Source organism: Anabrus simplex, chromosome 6, assembly GCF_040414725.1.
Source record: "Anabrus simplex isolate iqAnaSimp1 chromosome 6, ASM4041472v1, whole genome shotgun sequence".
Lineage (NCBI taxonomy): Eukaryota > Metazoa > Arthropoda > Insecta > Orthoptera > Tettigoniidae > Anabrus > Anabrus simplex.
The window spans coordinates 41433267-41454842 of NC_090270.1; the positions used below are offsets into that span (position 1 = coordinate 41433267).

At 38.2% G+C, this 21576-nt stretch overlaps 1 protein-coding gene across 2 annotated transcripts in view; it reads right to left on the reverse strand.

Moving 5' to 3' along the window:
- Positions 1-522: 522 nt before the first annotated feature.
- Pepck1 (Phosphoenolpyruvate carboxykinase 1) overlaps positions 523-21576 on the reverse strand; it is a 392471-nt gene continuing 371417 nt past the window's right edge. For both annotated transcript variants that reach the window (XM_067149721.2, XM_067149720.2), the window contains exons 3-12: positions 21049-21194; positions 18977-19161; positions 18311-18572; positions 17341-17473; positions 13105-13318; positions 10983-11184; positions 9420-9618; positions 4502-4654; positions 4192-4392; positions 523-1531 (exon numbers count right to left, since the gene is read on the reverse strand). In XM_067149721.2, the coding sequence (XP_067005822.1) occupies positions 1427-1531; positions 4192-4392; positions 4502-4654; positions 9420-9618; positions 10983-11184; positions 13105-13318; positions 17341-17473; positions 18311-18572; positions 18977-19161; positions 21049-21194 (1800 nt within the window). In that variant the 3' untranslated portion in view covers positions 523-1426. The remainder of the gene's footprint in view (positions 1532-4191; positions 4393-4501; positions 4655-9419; positions 9619-10982; positions 11185-13104; positions 13319-17340; positions 17474-18310; positions 18573-18976; positions 19162-21048; positions 21195-21576) is intronic.

The following is a 21576-nucleotide window of genomic DNA, read 5'->3' on the forward strand; positions in this document are numbered from 1 at the left end:
CTACACAATTATAGAACACTAGCCAGACCAGTTCTTTTGCACAGCAGTGAAGCAAGGACATCAGGAAGAAAGATGAAACCAGAATCACTGCTACTGAGGTGAGATTCATGGAATGTACAGCAGGATTTATGTGGTGAGATCACAAAAGGAATAAGGAGGTGATGTAAGAACTGAAAGTGGAACCATTGTTATAATTCATAGGAAGATACCAATCAAACTGGAAGGACCATGAGAAGGGAATGAATCCCAATGATACCAGCCCAGTGTAAATCGCTCTATTGGACGTCCAGCCAAGAGATGGATCGAGACCATAACAGGCAACTTGATCTAATGCCAGTGGTGGTATTTGGATGATGATGATGATGATTATAATAGAGGTGTTAAATATGTACATTGTTTCTCTATAAAACCAGAAGTTATAGCCTATAAATCCTAATAAAATGGCACAATTCCAATCCCTAAAAGGCCAGATTACTGAGACTGTACTGTATAACAGAGCATCAGGATTAAAATAAACATTCATTTATCATGGATTATAAGTATTTTATTCTTATGTTGTTACGGTAGGTTTCATTCATACACAAATAGAGGTAAATAAGTACAAAAATAGTGGCATTATATTGTGAAGGTTGACAACAATATGATATTCTTTTTCATGAACAGAGTGAATTTGAAATTTGAAAATTATTTTTAAAATATTAAAATTATTTTCAAATTTCAGTGACCTATTACAATAATATTCTTCTACTATAATACAATAGATCTTCTTAAGTAACAATGGTGAATAAATACTCTGAGATTAATAAAAGATGATTAACTGAAGTCATTTAAAAACATTCTAAAATATATTTTAAAAAATGGTCCAGAATAAACAAAATAAATAGTTGTTCTGTAGATCTGAAGTAAAAAACAGTATCCTCAGTTTAATAATACTGTAAACTTTTGACTGTTAGGTACTTCAGATCAGTTATTTAAGACACAATTTTAATAAAACATAAAATTTTACACAGACAAACTAGTTTAGGACGTTACAAACATTTAACATATAAAATAACACAGCTCTGGTGTACAAGTTGCGTCACAGCTTTGTAGTATACTTTGTGTTTCATTACAGTTCCTCATCTTGGCTTTGCAGTGGAACTATTCACATTAAAAGGAAGAGTAACAGTACTGATACTGTTACACAGTTCATGAATCAAGCAGCTAATGCAATCAAAATAAATACTGTTTATTCTTTACAGAAGAATGTTCTGCCAGCTGCTGTTTCATTACTTTCAACCTGATGTAGCCAGCAACTTTTCTATGGACTAACAAGTAAGCCAAGATGAGGCCTGAAAGCAAAACGGCTGGTAACATTCTTGGTTCAATGGGCAGTGAGTGTCCTGCCCAACAGTCTTGGAATAACATGTGCTCCCATCACGGCACTTCACATGTTCTGAACTCGTTCCCTCAAGGCATTAAGTTCATTTAAAATAGGCGTAGGAAGATCATTACCCAGTTGCTCTTCAAAATACCTTGCAATGTCTTCCACCTGAAAGTAGAAAAATATTCTCTAGTTAAGCTTTCTTATTCTTCCCACCATTATATTGTTGTGCATGAGAAGTAAAGATGAATAAAGTATTCCTCTGTGGGGAAAATGGGCAAAGGACTAAACAAGTTGCTAAATGAAGAATTAAACTCTTTTTGCCTTAATTAAGTTTTTTTTTTTTTTTTGGTTGAAAATCAGCATTTCTAGTAGGGAAGAAACCTATGAGGGTTGAATGTCAGGTCAGAAATATAAAACTGGAACAGGTAGATCATTTCAAGTACAGTGAAACCTCGTTAGGACGTTTCTGCACGAGACAAGGCAAAAAGAACGTGTTAAGCGAGAAAATGTTCAACTGAATACACGAATAAAAACTATCCAACAGGGATATGGAAACACTAGATATAATTTTTTCCGACATGATGGCATTTTATGCCATGTATCCGCGGTACAGTGCAAACTATAAACTAAAGATGAGAGGAGAATATTAAAAGTTGTGAAAAACACAAGAGAACAAATAAGAAAATGTTTTCAGTTCATAAAATAACAACAATGCACTGAAAAGTGACAAAAAAGAAGACAACAAATATGAAAACATTTGCAAGGGAGGGGGCCATGAAAATATCAAGTATTATTGCAGATTTCTAAAACAAATGTTAGTAGAAGCCTTTTATTTCAGACCAGTGGGTTATTAAACATTATTTGGCCGTGCGCGTAGAGGCGCGCAGCTGTGAGCTTGCATCCGGGAGATCGTGGGTTCGAGCCCCACAATCGGCAGCCCTGAAGATGGTTTTCTGTGGTTTCCCATTTTCACACCAGGCAAATGCTGGGGCTGTACCTTAATTAAGGCCACAGCCGCTTCCTTCCAACTGCTAGGCCTTTCCTGTCCCATCGTCGCCATAAGACCTATCTGTGTCGGTGCGACGTAAAGCAACTAGCAAAAAAAATAAAAAATAAACTATATTTTCTGGTCTCACTCTTAGACAATGAATTGGAGTTTACACTCGACCATGTGCGGCTGCGACTTTGGCCGCCATTTCGAACAACAAAACCTTGATTCGACTAACTCAAATGATCGAGCCGACACTCGAAAGTGCAAGTTTCGACATTCATGCTACCTCTGCACGCTTAAAGATGCTTGTGCCAGTCCACTTTGTGATAGATTTTAATTTTGTCTACATTATTAAGAAATTTCACGAGTTTTTCCAAGTCCATAACTAGGCTGTCACAAGACAAGTATGCACCACGCTAGTCAACTTCACATGATTAGGTTCCCAATCCAGATGTAGGCTGTGAGGCGACAAATATTCGCTACCCTTCACTGTACCACTCAACACAAAATAAATTTCTTCTGAATGGAATGTGAAATACAAGCACTGTGTTATTCAACAATCTCGCTGCTAACTGGAAATCAAAACTGAACATTTCTGAGGCTAACGGCTTGCCTTCCAAAGGTGCAACTTATCCTGTGAAGTTCAGGAATTCAAGGCCTTTTCCCATTATCATGCAACTGTGGTGAGGACTCTTTCTTACCTGAGTTGGAATAACAAATAAGATTTTCCAGGCTAGGAAAAATGTGATCATACTAAGCGGTAATAGCAAAAATTCGTGACGCGACGTGAGGTACTTTTATAAAGATTTAATCCGATGAGAATTGGGACTTCGAGCTTACGACGTGCTAAGCAGGTAAACATATTAATGAGGAATGCACTAACGAGGTTTAGGATGTCTGTTCTTCCAGGATGGTAGTATAGTAAGTGAAACTGAATCAAGGTGCAGCATAGCAGATACAATGAGCTTGCAGTTGCGATCAATGATATTCTGAAAGAAAGAAGTCTCTTCGACTAAATTATCTTTACACCGATCTGTTTTCAGACCGATTTTGCTGTACAGGAGTGAAAGGCCAGCGGACGCATGATATCTCATAACAGACATGAATGTAGGGAGAATGGTTGCCGGTACAAACAAGGGGAACAATGGCTCGAGGGTACTTGTAATGAGGAGATAAAGGCTAAGTTAGGAATGAATTTGATGGATGAAACTATGTACATAAACCAGCTTGGTGGTGGGGTCATGTGAGATGAATAATAATAATAATAATGTTATTGGCTTTACATTCGACACACTACTTTTCCATGTTTTTGAGACGCCGAGGTGCCGGAATTTAGTCCTGCAGGAGTTCTTTTACATAGCAGTAAATCTACTGATAAGAGGCTAATGTATTTGAGCACCTTCAGGATCGAACCTGCCACATTGGGGTCAGAAGGTTAGAGCCTCAACCATCTGAGCCCCTCAGTCCGGTATGTGAGGTGAATTGAGGTGGATACGTTACCTAGGAGAATAATGGACTCGACAATTAGGGTAAGAGAAGTGTAGGGAGACCAAAACGGAGATGGTTAGACTTGGATTTTAATGATTTAAAAAAAAACAGGTGTGGAACTAAATGAGGGCATAAAGCTAGCTACAAATAGAGGATTACAGAGGCGCTTATCTAAATCACAGAGGTTTGCCAACTGAATGCTGAAAGACATAACAATCTGTAATGAAGATATATGTACGTATGTATGTATGTATGTATGTATGTATGTATGGATGGATGGATGGATGGATGGATGGATGGATTTAATTCAGTTCAGAAAATAAAGAGAAATGACTTAAACACCCACCTCTTGAAGCCAGAAGTCTTTGGGTAAGCTGAAGAGTTCATCCATATCGATGTTTCCCTCAAGCCCATCCAACCTCAGAGCACCTGGAGCAGGAATATAACCAATGGGTGTAGCTTCAGCATTGTTCTCGTTGTCAATCCTGCGCAGGATCCAGTCAAGTACACGAGAGTTCTCTCCAAATCCTGGCCATAGGAACTTTCCCTGTGAGAGAAGAAGTGTTGTTGTTATTATCTGCAGTTCACCACACTTCGTAACAGGAATTAAACCCGTAATGCCTTAAAGTTCTAGGGTTCTTGTAAATCATACTGACCTCACTGCTTTTCCGGAACCAGTTAACATGGAAGATCTTTGGTAGAGAAGCACCACTACGAGCCTGCATACTGAGCCAGTGTTCCAGGTAGTGACCAAAGTTGTAGCCAAAGAACGGCCTCATTGCAAATGGATCGTGCATCAACACTTTTCCCTGTAATAACAGAAAAGAAACTAATAAGAAACATGAAATACTTGTTTTGAGAATGAAACAAGCAAAACTGAGAGGGAAAAGAAATGAGACAGGGCTGCAGTTTATCCCTGACCCTCTTCAGTGTTTACATTTAGAACAAGCAGTAAAGGAAGTCAAAAATTAATTGCAGTTCAAGAAAAGGTAATAAAAACACCGAGATTTGCCGATTTTATTGTTATTTTATGCGAGTCTATAGAAAATCTGGACAAACTGCTGAATGATATGAACACTGTCTTAGAGAAAGAATACAAGATTAAATTTGTTTAAATGAAGACAAAACAAAAGTGAAATGGCGTATGAATTTTAGTGCTGGGAGATCCCAGGACGGGTTCGGCTCGTCAGGTGCAGGTCTTTTGATTTGACTCCCGTAGGCGACCTGCGCGTCGTGATGAGGATGAAATGATGATGAGGACAACATGTACACCCAGTCCCCGTTCCAGGGAAATTAACCAATGATGGTTAAAATTCCCGACCCTCGAACCCGGGACCCCTGTGACCAAAGGCCAGCATGCTAACCATTTAGCCATGGAGCCGGACAAAACAAAAGTACTGGAGTGCAACTGAAAAAGTCAGGTGATGCAGGAAATGTTAGATTAGGAAGAGTCTTAAAGGAGGTAGATGAATGTTTTTATATGGATAGTAGTCCACCTGGTGGCCCTGATCCTTAACGCATGACACCGTGGCTAACTGATTCAAGTCCCATTGGCTGAAAAACTTTCACCATCAGAATGTTGGCTGGCAGGGTAGGAGAGGTGGTGGTATACAGTTTCTAATCACTAGACTGCATGTTAAAAGCCTATATTCAATTCCAAACCTCTCCCCAATATTCATATGGAGTAAGGGCATAGAACGCTGTTGATGGTGATTTATCCGTTCGATTGGGGACATAAAGCTTTGAGCAGACCCCTTGATGTTATTCAACAGAATAGGTATCGGGTTTCACCTTCTCTCATCCTCATCATCATCATCAGCAACCTGCATCCAGATGTGCAGGCTGCCCATAAAAACCTGCTCCAGGCAAGCCCAGCACTAAATGCCATACGATAAATAAAACTTACATAGTAGAGTAACTAACAATGGTAGAAGTAAGGATATAACATTTAAACTAGCGCAGGTAATGAAGACCTTTCTTTAGAAACAAAATATTCTCACATCAAACACAGATATGAAATTGGAGCATGCCGTTGTATGGAACAGAAGCATGGACATTCACCAGTGCAGAATGAAGGCGAACTGAAACTTTTGAATAGTTGCATTACAGAAGAATGCTGAAGGTCAGATAGGTTGATCAGATCACAAATGAACAGACAGTGAATTGGGAACATGCATCATTTTCAAAAATATTTTTTTTGAAAAGTACACCAATGAAATAGTACGTAAACGTATTACATTGTGGTATGTTGCCTTGTTTTCTACCACTAAAAAAATATTTAATAGTGCCTTTCCGCAAGGCGAGTGAAACGGCCTCTGACGTAAGCGGCGCGCTGTGACGTCACGATCCAGTACCGCATGGAGCTCTACCAGCCGTTGTGCATCAGCCGTTGCTAAAAGCCGATTGTTTATTATTGATGATCGCGAATAACTTAGAAATGACGGAAGAAAGGTTCAAAACAGCACAGTCAGACAATCTATCATGTGTGAATGTCATCATTCTTGAAAAATAGTGACTTTTATGGCCGCAGAAATTCGCGGATAACAAGCAAGTTTGTAAGTGGTGTCTTTTATATACGTGCAATGTACTGTAACCCATAGTATTAGGATAACAACGAACCTGGATAGATATCACATCACTTTCAACATTTCCTTCTAGACTGACTCCCCTATTAAAGAATAACATTACATTTTCGGGCTTTCAGCATTAGTAAAGCAAGAAAGCGGATTTCAGCACTAACATAAACATATAGGTAGAATTATAGTACTAGTCCGCTTCTGTGGTGTAGTGGTTAATGTGTGCCACTCCCGGAGGCCCGGTTTCGATTCCCGGTTCTGCCATGAAAGTTGAAAACAAATAGTACGAGGGCTGGAACGGGGTCTACTCAGCCTCGGGAGGTCAACTGAGTAGAAGGGTTTCGAATCCCACCTCAGCCATCCTCGAAGTGGTTTTTCGTATTTTCCTACTTCTCCTCCAGGCACCTAAGGCCACGGCCGTTTCCTTCCCTCTTCCTTGTCTATCCCTTCCGATCCTCCCATCCTCCAACAAGGCCCCTGTTGAGCATAACAGGTGAGGCCGCCTGGGTGAGGTAATGGCCCTCCTCACCAGTTTCATCACCATACTCAAAGTCTCACGTTCCAGGACACTGCCCTTGAAGTGGTAGAGGTGAAATCCCTCGCTGAGTCCGAGAGAAAACCAACCCTGAAGGATAAACTGATTAAGAAAGAAAGAAAGAAGGAAAGAAAGAAAGATCATAGTACTATAGGGCTATAATCTATGATTCCCAAAAAATATATATATTTATGGTTGGGACAACTGGCCTACCCACTTCCGGGGCCCATGAAAGAGAATTAAATATCTTTGTGGAGGGAAAAAGTTAAACATGATAAAGATAAATATGACTTCATCTAGTTTTCACAAGTCGAGCCGAGTGGTTCAGACTGTTGAGGTGCTGCCCTTCTGACCCCAACTTGGCAGGTTCGATCCTGGTTCAGTCCGGTGATAGTTGAAGGTGCTCAAATACGTCAGCCTCGTGTCGGTAGATTTACTGGCACGTAAAATAACTCCTGCAGGACTAAATTACTGCACATCGGCGTCTCCGAAAATCATAGAAGTAGTTAGCGGGGCGTGAAACCAATAACATTAATTACATTTGGCTTTTAACAAGCTGAGCATATCAGGAAAGAAAAGTGTCCTGGTGACATTTTAGTCGCTCAATACAGGAATGTCTTTGGGTGCTGTGACTTTTATTTTTTTGCTTTACGTCACACCGTCACATATAGGTCTTATGGCGACGATGGGACAGGAAAGGACTAGGAATGGGAACAAAGCGGCCGTGGCCTTAGGTACAGCCTCAGCATCGAGCTCATAGCTGCGCGCTCCTAACCGCACGGGCAACTCGCGCGGTATTTTTACCCTTCGGTTTATTGACTTGGCTTGTATAACCTAAAACTTAGGATAAGTTGGATAATATTTTAAACACCTACATCACTATTTTCACCTGTGTGCAATTATGTTATTTATTTCATTAATATTATGATAATTATTATAATTGAGCATTATTAACTTATAAGACCCCAACAGACAAGCATTGGTTTTGTGTAGAGTTATACATTTGTTAAATTCACGTTGTTTCCTTTCATGATGTACACGCTATTCTTTGTTACATTATAGAGTATTTAGATATAGCCTAAATTTCTTTACCAATTAAGCTCTTCAATAAAGACATACATAACTGTCCCATGCCAAGATATATTGGTAGAATTAGAGCTGTCAAAATGGTTCATAACCCCTTTGATTTATTATCTTGACATGGATCACCCAAAACATAGGTTAGGTTTGGAGAATACTTTAATAATCAGCATTATTTAATGCACTGTTTATTACTTTCATATTCCAAGATGTAATTGAAGCATTTAAATAAAGCATCATACATTAAAATTTAAAGTATTACCACTAGAACAGCTGACATGGAAAAGTGATTTGAAAATTCAAACAAATTCATCTTGCGTTAAAATCTTCAGAAAAATAAACTGTAGACTTTTCCGATATATCACCAGCATTTCTCCAGCTCACCAAAATCCATTTCTCCCTAGTTTTAGCGTCTTTAGAACGTTTATAAACAATTTGTTTGGTATGCTATTGCACATCGGAACTCTACACCATTTATAAGTTTTCTGCCTCACTGTCTGCGCAGGATTCATTTTAAGTCTAAAATATACCACTCAGATTATTATCCAATGTATAGACCTCGAATTTAACCATACTAGACACTAACGTAAAGTAGAAATACGCGAAGTGTATCCTGCTTCTCACAGCACACTGTGTGTTACTTCGTCTGCTAATTCAGTCAACCTGTACGATGACGTCAGGCCAATGAGATCGCGTACTTGCGTGACGTGACATTTTCGTAGATTTTTATCATGTTTCGAGTTATTATTTGTACATTCTGATCACATTTTTGAATTCTGCATGCAATTTTGAATCAGATTAGCATATTTTTAATTAAAACCCCGGATCATGCATGTTCCCTATTGTGTTGAGGAGAGGAGAGCGATTTGGAAAAATTTGACCAGAAGAAGAGATAGATGCATGCGACACTCCTTCAGTCATCTACGACTTGTTCAGTTAGTTTTGAGGGAACGTTAGTGGTAAGAACAGTAGGGGTAGACAAAAGCATGAATTTCACAAACAATTTCAGTAGATGTAGTAGTTGTAGAAATGAAAATGTTAGCTCAGGCTACAATGTCATGGAGGGCTGCATCGCACTAGTCTATTGACTGATGATCCAAACAGTAACTACATACTGAGATGTATTAAAGGAGAAAGTCACTGATTGTAACTTATTTAGAATTATTACTTCCTTAAGAATCTTTTATTCCATAATTTTCAAGTGTAGGGAAGGAAGAATAAATGGTAGAGACTGTATCAACCCAGAATAAGAACAATTACATAAGTTAAAATAAAATGAAAATATAAGCAGGAGTGTTGGTTGGTAACTCAGTTTAAAAACTGCTGAGAGTTAAGTTATATTTTATTGTGCACAATAAATATTGAAGGTTTAGCATCACTCACCTTATGTTCTGCTGCTGCAGTGGATTCTGATCTCATGGCAGCACCAAGGAACACACCATGTTGCCAATTGAAGGATTCATAGACTAGAGGAACTCCAGCAGGACGACGCCCTCCAAAAAGAATAGCATCAATTGGTACACCTTTGGGATCTTCCCAGGCAGGATCGATAATAGGGCACTGATCAGCGGGAGAGCAGAACCTGCAACATTTGTTTATTCACCTTAAGGTTTCTGTAGCATTTTTATGATTTCTAAAACAAAATTATTGCTAGTTCATAAATCTTGGAGATAATCCTCAATTGCACCAGGCAGATTTACTACTCACTCACCTGCAAATTTACCCTGCTCCTAAATTTGCTCTAAGTAAACTTGCCACTCGCTCTGTTAGTGTGAGTAAAGTTGAATGCTACATGATGGTGATTTTACAATCTGGCTAATAAACTCACCATATACAATACCTAGCTTATGAAACTGCCGTGTGTTTCCAGTGGCTGCAAAATGCCGTCAGATGTAGTTCGTGCAAGAATTCTTCTTTCTACCCGTGTACTTCAAAAGAAGCTGGAAAACCAGGCAAATGCTGGAGCTGTACCTTAATTAAGGCCACAGTTGCTTCCTTCCCACTCCTAGCCCTCCCCCATTCCCATCGTCACCATAAGACCTATCTGTGTTGGTACGCAGTAACAGCATATTTGTGTATTTTAAAAAGTTGGAAACAAGGGGGGAGAAAAGGAAAATAAAAGAGGAAATCTAGAACAGTGTAGGAAAGGAAACAGTAAGAAGATAAGGAAAATATGGTGCATGAAATACTTTACTCAAAGAGTTGAAGATCCTATCACCAAACCCCATGGCACTACAGTCCTGAAAAGCCTTGGCCTACTAAGCGACCCCTGTCAGTCCAAAGACCTGTAAATTATGAGGTGATGCGTGGTAAGCCAAATAAATCTCTTGACTTTCTAGACCAGTGCCAATACTGTTAGATAGCTCCTGAATCATCCTATAGCCTACCAGAATATTTTTACATTAGACAGAACCCAGTTTGATGCTTTAATGCAGGTGATTGGTGGAATGATGAAGATACAAGACTATGGAATGAGAATATCAACCTGTCATACAACTAGAAGTAACACTACATTATTTAGCAACTGGTGATCCATCAGGTCTCTAGAATACTATATTAGTTTCAAATTCCTGAATGTACCATTTCATTATTTGTGCCCGAGTTTGTTTGGCGACTGGGGGAGTTTTCTAGCTGTGTGTAATCAACATCCGCTGTACTAACTGCAACGTGCTCACTTGTACACTACTTTACCTGCTGGTGAACAGTTAGTGAACTCACCCAGTGTAATTGAGGCTATACTGCTTAGCAAAAGTTCTACATCTTTCTCCAACACTGTTGTCTAAACCACTAGATTAATATTCCCAAATTTTTATAATGGTGGTTATTACAGAAATTCACTGTATGATGTATTTGATACGGTATTATATGTTTTATTTCCATTTTCTAAATAACAGGAGCTTTATAGCTGAAGGTGAACGATGATGTCAACAGGAACGACAAAAGTACCTGGAATTAGGGTGTGCAGCAGGGCGGCCTGTACTTTTGTTCCATGGTTGTCCTAGCCAGTCTGTGATCTCCACCTGAGGGTCCACCTCGTTTTCCAGTCCTTCCCAATAAACACCTCCATCACTAGTTGCTGCCACATTAGTGAAGATGGTGTTTTTGAAGACTGTCTTCATAGCATTGGGATTTGTTTCCGTCGAGGTACCTGCAATAATATTAAAATCATTATTATTATCATTGTTTGGAATCATGTTTATTACAGGGTCTTTATTTTAATGTTGTGCAAAATAGACATGATGCTAGTTGTATGGTGAACTCACACACTGCTAGATGTAGTTTCTAGCATCTCCGAAGTTAGTGACAGTTACTGTTAGTGATTCATAGTATTCTATCTTTATCATAATCGGCATGACTGTGATCTCGAGTGAAACTTGTCCCCCATCAGTGTCATAGCAGGGCTGCTTACTGGAGTTGATGCGTCTGCGCTGGAGCTGGCTCTATATGTCAGTATTTGATTGCTGCTGTTATTTAAAATTTGTGGTATCTTTTTTGATGTTTATTAATTAATAGAGTTTTACTTGGTTATGTTTGTGAACTGCCGATGGTATTTATTGCCAGGAATTCCGTGAAGACATTGAATATCTACTGAATGAAATGTCAGAAAAAGAGTGGACGTTCTTTCCAGTTTCTTGTGAATTTGTTTGGAAGTTTTGTAACTGTTTGTATCATTTTTAATCTTGTTTGTAGCTTCTTTACTCATCCAGTATACCAAGAATACTACTGTAGGAGCTTTAATTCCATATTACTCTCTTTATCAACACAAAATAGAAATTGGATAAAATCTGCGGCGTAACTATTCGCGACATGCCAAAAGGCGTGCCCACCGAAGAATTAATATGAGAAACTGATAAATGAAATCACCTTATTGACTTAAGCAAGAATTCAGTATTGTTGACATTGCTCCTGTGGTAACACATTTGTTCTGGCAGTGATGTTTGCACTGTGGAGTCCTATGTGAAGTATATGCCTGCTGAAGTGTTTATTTTTAATTCATTCATCAATTTCATAGCAATAGCAACTCTTGCACTGAGAAGAACTGCAAGGAAACATTCAGCTAGTTATATCAAACATCTTAAATGATGAGATTTGTCAAGTGTTTACAAACCTGTTTAGGTAGTGGCAGACATGCTTGAGAACTGAGGGACATCACTCTGAATGTCTCCGTTAGTGTCAGATAAGTGTTTAGTCTCTTAGTTTCACCACTCAATGACTGTTATTTGATACTGAGTAGCACGCAGATCCAGCATGCATTTTACCAGCCGGCTGACAAGTGTCATTGCGGCAATTTACTGTGCCTTAAGTGCTGCACACTTATAAGATAAAGACCCTGTACTATAATTTTTAATATTCTCAATGTTTCAAATCAATTATGCAACTAGAATCAAACTTTGTTCTTTCATGAAATGAAATTGAAGATTCATTTTCCACATATGATTAATCTTTCACTGCTGCATTCTCCGAGGAGGCCGTGTGCCCCAGTGCTGAATTTTTTGTTTTGCTTACCCTCAAATGTCTGTTTATGAAGTTTTGTCTGCAACATTCACTGACATTTCCTCGTTCATGAAAAGTTCAAAATACTCTAGTCCTTGGGGATACTGGGGTCAAATTAGTATCTGACATACCTCAGTTTAGCTCCTGACAGCCATCGGACCATGTGAAAGGCACATCAATTTCACAACCACTTCTCTCTCTATGCCATTCCACTTAGTTATTACTATCATCAAAATTTCCCCAATGTTCCATCACTATAGAAATCCAAATCCAAATTAATCTCTTTCAAAATGCATATTACGGTTTCATGTTCAAGCCATTAGCAAGCTATGTGTTCAGTGTTTATATTTGCGTAAAGAAAAATGAATTTACTGCCAGAAAATTAAGGAGTAGAAAATGTAGCCAACAGGTCGCAACAACATTCAACAATGTTTCAAGTAAATAGAGTTTATTCGATCGCAGCATTGGGGAACTGCTTAGTGTGGAGTAAACTTGATCACAGCAATGAAACGGTTAAGTCTATTTGAGATGTAGAGCTGGCACTGAACAATAAAACCATTATACTACTACTTACCGGGTGCCACACCAAAGAAGCCATTCTCAGGATTGATGCCTCGCAGTTGACCATTCTCGTCAAATTTCATCCACGCAATGTCGTCTCCTACACATTCTACTTTATATCCAGGCAGGGTGGGGTTCATCATGGCAAGGTTGGTCTTGCCACAGGCACTGGGGAATGCCGCTGCAATGTACCGCTTGCGACCTTCTGGATTTGTGATGCCCAGGATCTGCATGTAAAACAACACACAATTTTGTTATTCAAGTTTGGACTGCAACCTGCTTGTGTAAGTAGTAGAATAATGAAACTATTTGTAAACCCAATAATAAATACTAGTTTGATCAATTTTTTTATAACTGTTGGGATCTTCAGTCTGCTGAAACTAATTTTGATTAATAAACTATGTATCTGAAAATGTATAATAATGTTATACTGTATATGTTTTCTTTTTCAGATAGTTTATTAATAACTAATCAAAATTAGGTTTGGCAGAACAAAGAACCCAACAGCTATAAACAGAGAGAGGATTTTAAGGCAGAAAGTATGGTCAGAAAAGGGAGGGGGGGGGGAGATGGTTCTGAAAATACATACAAAAAGGTGTTGATGAAATTGCATTATAAAGGTTTTAACGAGTTACACGAACTTTCTTTATCCCATTTACTGGGTTTTGAAAGTTAATGAAAATCCACAGCCTGTTTCCAGTCATTCGACAGGGTCTGGAATGGAATGAATGAAGCCCCCAACTAGGAATTGTGCTGGCTGCCGAAGCCTGTTGCACTCCTCTGGGGCAATGATTAATGAATGACAGATGAAATGAAATGTTATGGGAGAGTGTTGCTGGAATGAAAGATGACAGGGAAAACTGGAGTACCCAGAGAAAAACCTGCCCCACCTCCACTTTGTCCAGCACAAATTTCACATGGAGTGACCGGGATTTGAATAATAATGATGATGACAATAATAATAATAATAATAATAATAATAATAATAATAATAATAATAATAATAATAATAATAATAATAATAATAATAATAATAATAATAATAATAATACTCAGAAAATAAAGGTTGTAGAAAAATTTAAATATTAATATTAATATCTTGGTGAAAATATAAGTTGGAATGCTAACGAAAAAACATCCATAGACAGTAGAACTCAAAAATTGAGACGAGCACAACAAATTACCTGGCCGAGTTACAAGAAACAGTCTCTTTCGATTAATACTAAATTTTGACATTATTACTCCGTCGTTAAGCTAGAAGAAACATATGCAAGTGAGACATTATTTAAACTGAATGCCCAATCAACAACAGACAAACTGCAGAAAGTTGATAGAAGAATTCTTCAGACAATTATTAATAAAAAATACCGGATTGATGGCCAGTGGAGACTTTTGCCACATTCAGTACTTTACAAGGAAAGTGAATCGATCATTGACACAATGTGAAAACAGAGGACTGCATTGCATTCTTTGGACACATATACCGTTTACCAAATACTAAGACTTCTGAAAGAACTTTTTGATTTCCTACAAAAGACACATGGTTTAAAGAAATACAAATGGATTTAGATGAATTGAAAATTACTAAAGATCAAATTGGAAACAGTGAAGAGAAACAGATTTTAAACAACAAGTACACAAGACTATGTTACTATACGCGCACTTTATCTTGAGCCCGGATCTCCATAGTAACGAATGGGAACTAGGGCTCAAGAAAAAGTGCGCGTACTATATATCTGCAGAAGAACGGGCTGCAAGATCATCCAGAATGAAGAAGTTTTGGGAAAGGAAAAAGTTGTCAAGTGTTAAAAGCTGAACTTATTCTTTGAAGACTTTGGTCTGTAAGGTCTGATTTTGGTGCTCCAATGTGGGCATAAACAGTGTAAAAAGGAGACCGTGAAATGTTGTGTTATGTTTTATTGCTGTGTGTTATGGGTTACAAGTAGACAAGAGTACATTTGGAATCCATGTACAAGCGTTAAGTTAATCAAGCCTACATCATTCACCCTACAAACAGTATTACATGCTACAGAAACATGTAACACAGGTCTCTGAATTTTCTCCAGCAAACGAAGGTTCTGGAGTGTTTGCTGATATTACTTGCAAGACTTAACGATGTAGCAACCAAGCATTTCCGGACCCACGCTGATGCAACTCCTTTTGTCTCATCAGCATCATAAAGAATCCATACCTGAAGTTTCACCCACCTTTTTTTCATTTCATTACACCCCATGTACATGTCTACGCAAGAAGTTTTTAAGTCTCTCACCTAATTCATTGGTGTCTTTTAGAAATGAAAAGACAAAACTACACTTTATGAGTGTCATTATCTTCTCTGTTACTTCATTTATGTTGGTTACTAATTTGAAAGTTATAGCACACCTTTGTATAGTAAATGATTGTATCTGAAACGCTTAACCATCAATATCTCTATTCCATGTTTTTGAGGTTGGGAGTTCTTGCAGAAAGCATATCAATTGTAAGAGGTCCCCACAATAATAAAGGCATGTGTTTCTAATTTTGAAGACGGCACAAACACCCAGCCCCCTGAGCCAGGAGATGAATCAAACCTGTGATCCCTTGGACAAGAGACCAGCCATGGAGCTGGACTTTTGCCAAATTAAAATATTTCTTGCTGTTGCATGATTTATCTTCTCTCTTCATACAATACTTTTAATCAAGACTTTATTAAAATTTTCCATATGGTTATGCTTATCAGTGAGAGATAATAGATCGCCATAAGGCAATAACTCATTAAATCTCTTTATTGTCCTGCATTGGATAGCAAATAGTATAAAAGATATTGATCTGTGTTTAACCACAGTAATTTAACCTATTACTTTTGCATATCAAATACTTTATTTTCAGGAGTTGTCAGTGAAGAACTTCTGACCTTCTATAAAAACTATGTCTACCATCTTGGATAATTTTTATGTAATTTTTCTATAAAAATAACTCTCATTGATTTCTTAGTAATATTAAAATAGCAAATCATTCTATGTATTAATTGATAAGTAATGAAAAAGAACAAAGAAGTGACAAATCAAGTAATATATCAGTACAGAAAGTTAGGAATATGATTTGTAAATCTGTGGTTCCTTCGCTGTTGAGTTCCTTTTCTCTTTCTGTGTTTGACTTGAGTTCTTAGTCTTTGACCTCCTGTATTCATCTTTATCTTTCTTCCCTCTCCCTGTGTTTATCCAGCTTTCCTCTAATCACACACTTCTCCCGTCGAGACTAAGGATCTGTTGTGATAGTACCTGAATGAGTGATGAAGCAGGCAGGAAAGCAGAAACAAGTTTGTCAGGGCTTAGAAGAAATGGATGTAGAAGAATATGGATTTGTAAGAGAGCCAATCTATTTGAAGATGGCAGTGTGGGAGGAAGCAGGGCTGTAGTCGAGGGTACACAGATATATACGCCGTATGCCCTCTACTTAACTCCACTCCTTAAGAGTATGCCTTGTGATTTCTTGCATATATCTTCTACATAGCTCCCTCTGTGGATCAGTGGTAGTGTCGGCCTCCGGATCTCAAAATAGCGGGTTCAAACCCAGCAGACGTAGTCGGATTTTTGAGGGGTGGACAAAAGTCCATTCGACACTCCATGTCGTACGATGCCGGCATGTAAAAGATCTCTGGTGACACATTTGGTGTTTACCCGACAATATTCATTAAATCTCAGCCATAAACACCCAAGAGACCTTTGGTTTACTCGGTCTGCCATCTATTGGGCCTAGAGTAAAACGGAACGTCAAAATTGACGAGCAGACAGCCAGATGGCGTCAAATTGAAATGTCTGCACACGGTAGCCGAGGCCATATGATTATTATTATTTTTATCTTTTACTTTGGTTTTAACTCTCTGTCTACACTCGTAGGCCTAATCGTGAACATCAAAGGTTCAGCTTGATGAACAACATTATCAGCCATTACTTAAAATTCAGCCTTAGATGGCCACAGTGAACGTCCGGTTCACTTGGTAGAGTAAAACAGAATGTCAAAATTGAGGCGCAAGCATTCTAAATGGCGTCAAATTATAATGACTCCACACAGTAGCCAAAACCATACGATTATTATTAACATTATTAAGTTGATAAATTATCCATAAAAGAACGCGGAGCAAACATGAATAACTTTTCACCATTTAGTTGCATAGTTCTCTACTTCTGATTTACCAGTTGCCATACGTACATTATAAAACAAAACAGCCAATAAACTTATCAACTCTGAGACCAAAGCGGCCACTCACCAGCATATGTTCTGCCAGCCAGCCTTCTCGCTTAGCAATAGTAGAGCCAATTCGCAAGGCAAAGCACTTCTTGCCAAGGAGTGAATTTCCTCCGTAGCCACTGCCATACGAGACTATGTCATTGGTGTCTGGCCTGGAAAGACAAAAAGAAAATGGGTAAAGAAGAAATTTTCATAAACTCTAGACCTGAACAGAACTGAATATAAGAATTACAACTTGGATGTAACTTCTGGCTAGTACTGGATAGAAATAATTAAAATCTTACAATGAAATACATCAAAGTAAACGGAAAGCTAATAGAAGTTGCAAAAAGTTTCAACCACTTAGAATGTGTAATCACAGAGGATGAGAATCTATGTGAGGAGACTGGAAAGGGAGTACAAGAAGCAAATGTCTTTTTATTTCTTTTTTTTTTCTTTTTTTCCAGAGTGTGAGGGATATACTGTGGAACCAGAAAATTCTAAGGAAATGTAAAGAAGTTCTGCATTTGATCTACAATGTACCAATATTGACATATGCAGCAGGTTTGTGGACAACAACAAAATGAGATGGTGGAGTTCAGGTGGCTGAGGTGAAATTATTTTGAAATTATTTGGGAGCAATTGTTGGGAGGACAAGAAAAGAATCAGAAATTAAGAGATTATGAATAGGATTGTAATTTCAAAACTACATAACAGGACAGAAACAAGCTGAAATGGTATGGACACATGATGCAAATGGAGCATCCAAAGAAAGTGTTTACAGAGAAACTTACTGGAAAGAGATCACAAGGAAGGCCTCGAAAGAGGGGCTGGATACAGTGGAGAAGAGAGGAGGAAAGATGGAAGAAATATTACCAGCAGGAAAAGAGTGGTGGAAAGATAGGCAACAATAAAGGTCCTTGATTCAGTGGAAAGTGGAAACAGGAACTGAAGAAGAATGGAATAACCAGAAGAAAATGGCAAAAGTGTGGTAGGCTGATAAATCTTACTTGTGCAAGATAATAGTCCTCTCAGGGTCACAGGGCCATCCACTGTACTCGTCTTTTAATGGGACGGCTGGGCTGCCAACTGAATGTAGACATCTGACGAAGTCCTCACCTTCAGCCAGCAGATTGAGTACAGGTGTTCCCATACGGGTCATCACCCTCATGGAACTTACTACGTAGGGTGAGTCAGTAAGCTCTACTCCAATTTTTGAGAGAGGAGAACCAACAGGACCCATACTGAACGGTATCACATACATTGTACGGCCTGAAATGAAATGAAATGAGCGATCAGAACTAATATCTAGATATCAAGTTAATTCCTCTACTTAGACATTACATGATGCTACTGCACTCCCAATTTACATTTATTGTGATTGCAAAAATCTACCATCTCTAGTCATTATTAAACTAAGTAATGCTCATAAGTGTGCATAACAAAAATTTCTCATATTTTACAATAGTGGCTGATCAAGTTTATACAGTTAATGATATGATATCTGTCACACAATAAGTTGCAGAGTTCACACACAAATTCCCGTTGAGGTTCATGGAATATTTCTGTCATACATATTTTGTGGTGGTAACCATGCACTGCTGGTCATTATGTTTTCCTTTTCTTGTTCCTATCTCTCTTTATATGACCTCTCAAATTTATGTTTACACACTCACCTCTCATACAGCCTGGAAACCTCTGCTGGATTGCTAGGTCCATGTCTTCTGGAGACATCCAGTTGCCAAGAACACCCTTCACTCCAGGTTTTGTGTTAGGAATAGTTTCACGACGATCACGTGTGCATATGTAAGTCCTGCTCTCAACACGTGCTACATCAGCTGGGTTTGTGCGAGCCAACCAACTGCAAAAACAAATTATATCAATAATTAATTCAGTAATATGTTCCCTAATTCCATTCAAGGACACTGGATACTCTTGAGAAGATATATTATACTTTATATGAAACAACAGCACAGAAATACTTTCTGTTCAGGATGAGTTTTATGTTACACCCACATATAACAGATGTGTTTGTCCTGCATTCCTATTCCTGTATTCATCTTTATATTTTTGTCTCAAAAATAGTTAGCAACCCCATCTTCAACAGGATATTTGCGGATGATGTTATACTGTGTAGGTTGCAGGATTGTGAGCGACTGCAGGGGGACTCACCAGGACTACTTGATACGAGAAGTGAAAAAAATTCAAAGGAAAGCAGCACAATTTGTTCTGGGTGATTTCCGACAAAGGAGTAGAGTTACTAAAATGTTGCAAACTTTGGGCTGGGAAGACTTGGGAGTCAAGGGCGCCCATACCCGGGGGCAAGGTGAGGCCGCGGCCCCCCCTCTAGCTCTCAGGGAAAGACAAAAATCTAATGTAGTCAGGTGTTTTCCTTTCAAGAAAATTATTTAAAAGTCAGTATTACGTAGAAGTGGTAGTACCGTGCCCCACCAACACGCAGGGGATACCGTGGGTTATTCTACCGCAGAATACAAGTCGCCATTTATCTTCCAAAATAATAAAAATACTACGTACTCCCAGGTCTGGGCCCCTCCCTACAAACTGTCATATGGGCGCCCATGTTGGGAGTAAGGAGACGAGCTGCTCGACTATGCGATACGTTTCATGCTGTCGGTGGTGAGTTAGTGTGGAATGATGTAAGTAGAAGAATAAGCTTGAGTGGAGCTTTTAAAAGTAAGAAAGTATGAAAATAAAGTTGGAATTCAAGAGGACAGATTAGGGCAAATGTTCATTTATAGGACGAGGAGTAAGGGACTGGAATATCATGGGAAATGTTTGATGAATTTCCAAGTTTGTTGAAAATATTGAAGGAAAGGCTAGATAAACAATTATAAATAAATCTAAATAAGAGGTAAACGATTGACGAGGAATCTGCCACCTGGGCAACTACCCTAAATGCAATTGATTGATTGATTGATTGATTGATTGATTGATTGATTGATTGATTGATTGATTGATTGATTGATTGATTGATTGAACATAAAAGAAAGTAACCCAAAGGCTCAATATAAGTAATGGAAAGGAACAAACAAGTGATGAATCAAATCCCTTTGTGTTTTCATATTCCTTGTCTTGTCTTTCTGTTGCTCTCTCTTCCCATCCTGACCAGTAATTGTCTGTTCCTATTCATCTTTACATCTTAGATATTATTTGATACATACATACAGGATGGTCAGAAACAATGTGAACCGGGTATATGAGTGTTAGAGGGTTGGCCATACTGATAAATAATTTGAAAAAATTGACCTCGCACCATTGTAATTTTATTAGCTGCTGAAGTTAGCCAATCAGATCACTTCATGGGCAAATTCAAATGGGCTTTGCGTGCAGTTTTTGGATTATTTATCAGCATGACCAATCCTTTAATGCTCATATACCCGGTTCATGTTATTTCCAACCATCCTATATATTAAGATGTTTGACTTTTAAACTTTCATTCCAATAAAAACAAATTGTTCTCTTCATATGCAATACGTTTTGAGATGGAAATAATGTCTTCATTGAGAAAGAAATCTCTTAACTTCTTTGTATGTTAACATTATAATATTTTGACCCAATTGGATTTCTAGAAAAAACACTGTAAAATAAATGTTTTTAAGTATTCTCTTTTGCTTTTTCTACCCTTCAGTCAGCAAAATTGCAATGCTCAATATATTGTATTAAAAATGCTGCTGACAATGACTTCCCTCAAATCTTGATATCAAATATTTATAGAAGTTTCACTAACCAGTTATCATATTTGGGAAGAGACTGGATAGTGCCTTGATGCTGCATCAAGCGCAGCAGTTGCAGATTCTCGGAATCTGAGCCATCACAAATGTGGATGTTCTCAGGTTGGCATAGAGCTGCACACTCCTCTACGTACGCTCGTACCTACGGGTACAACATAAAGCAATAATGTGAAGAACAAGCAACAAAATGATTACTTTAAATGAGATACAGTACATCAAGACAATCGGCAAGCAAGGGTTAAAGGGGAAAAGCTCTCTTTGATTGATAACATAAATGTAAAAGCTGATTACAGAAAATCAATTTGCAAAATTCCATTGAGCAAATATTTTATATAACTCAAATATTTTTAAATCATCTTATTAAACTCCAGTTTATGTATGGTTGCCAGAAGTCTTGAGTTTTCCCAGATATTTCCTAGTTTTTTATGCATTCAGGGAGATTTTCTAAATTGCTGAGGTACTGTATTAATATCAAATTTTTAAAATACACACATGTCCAGGAATTGTAATAATTATAAATCCAT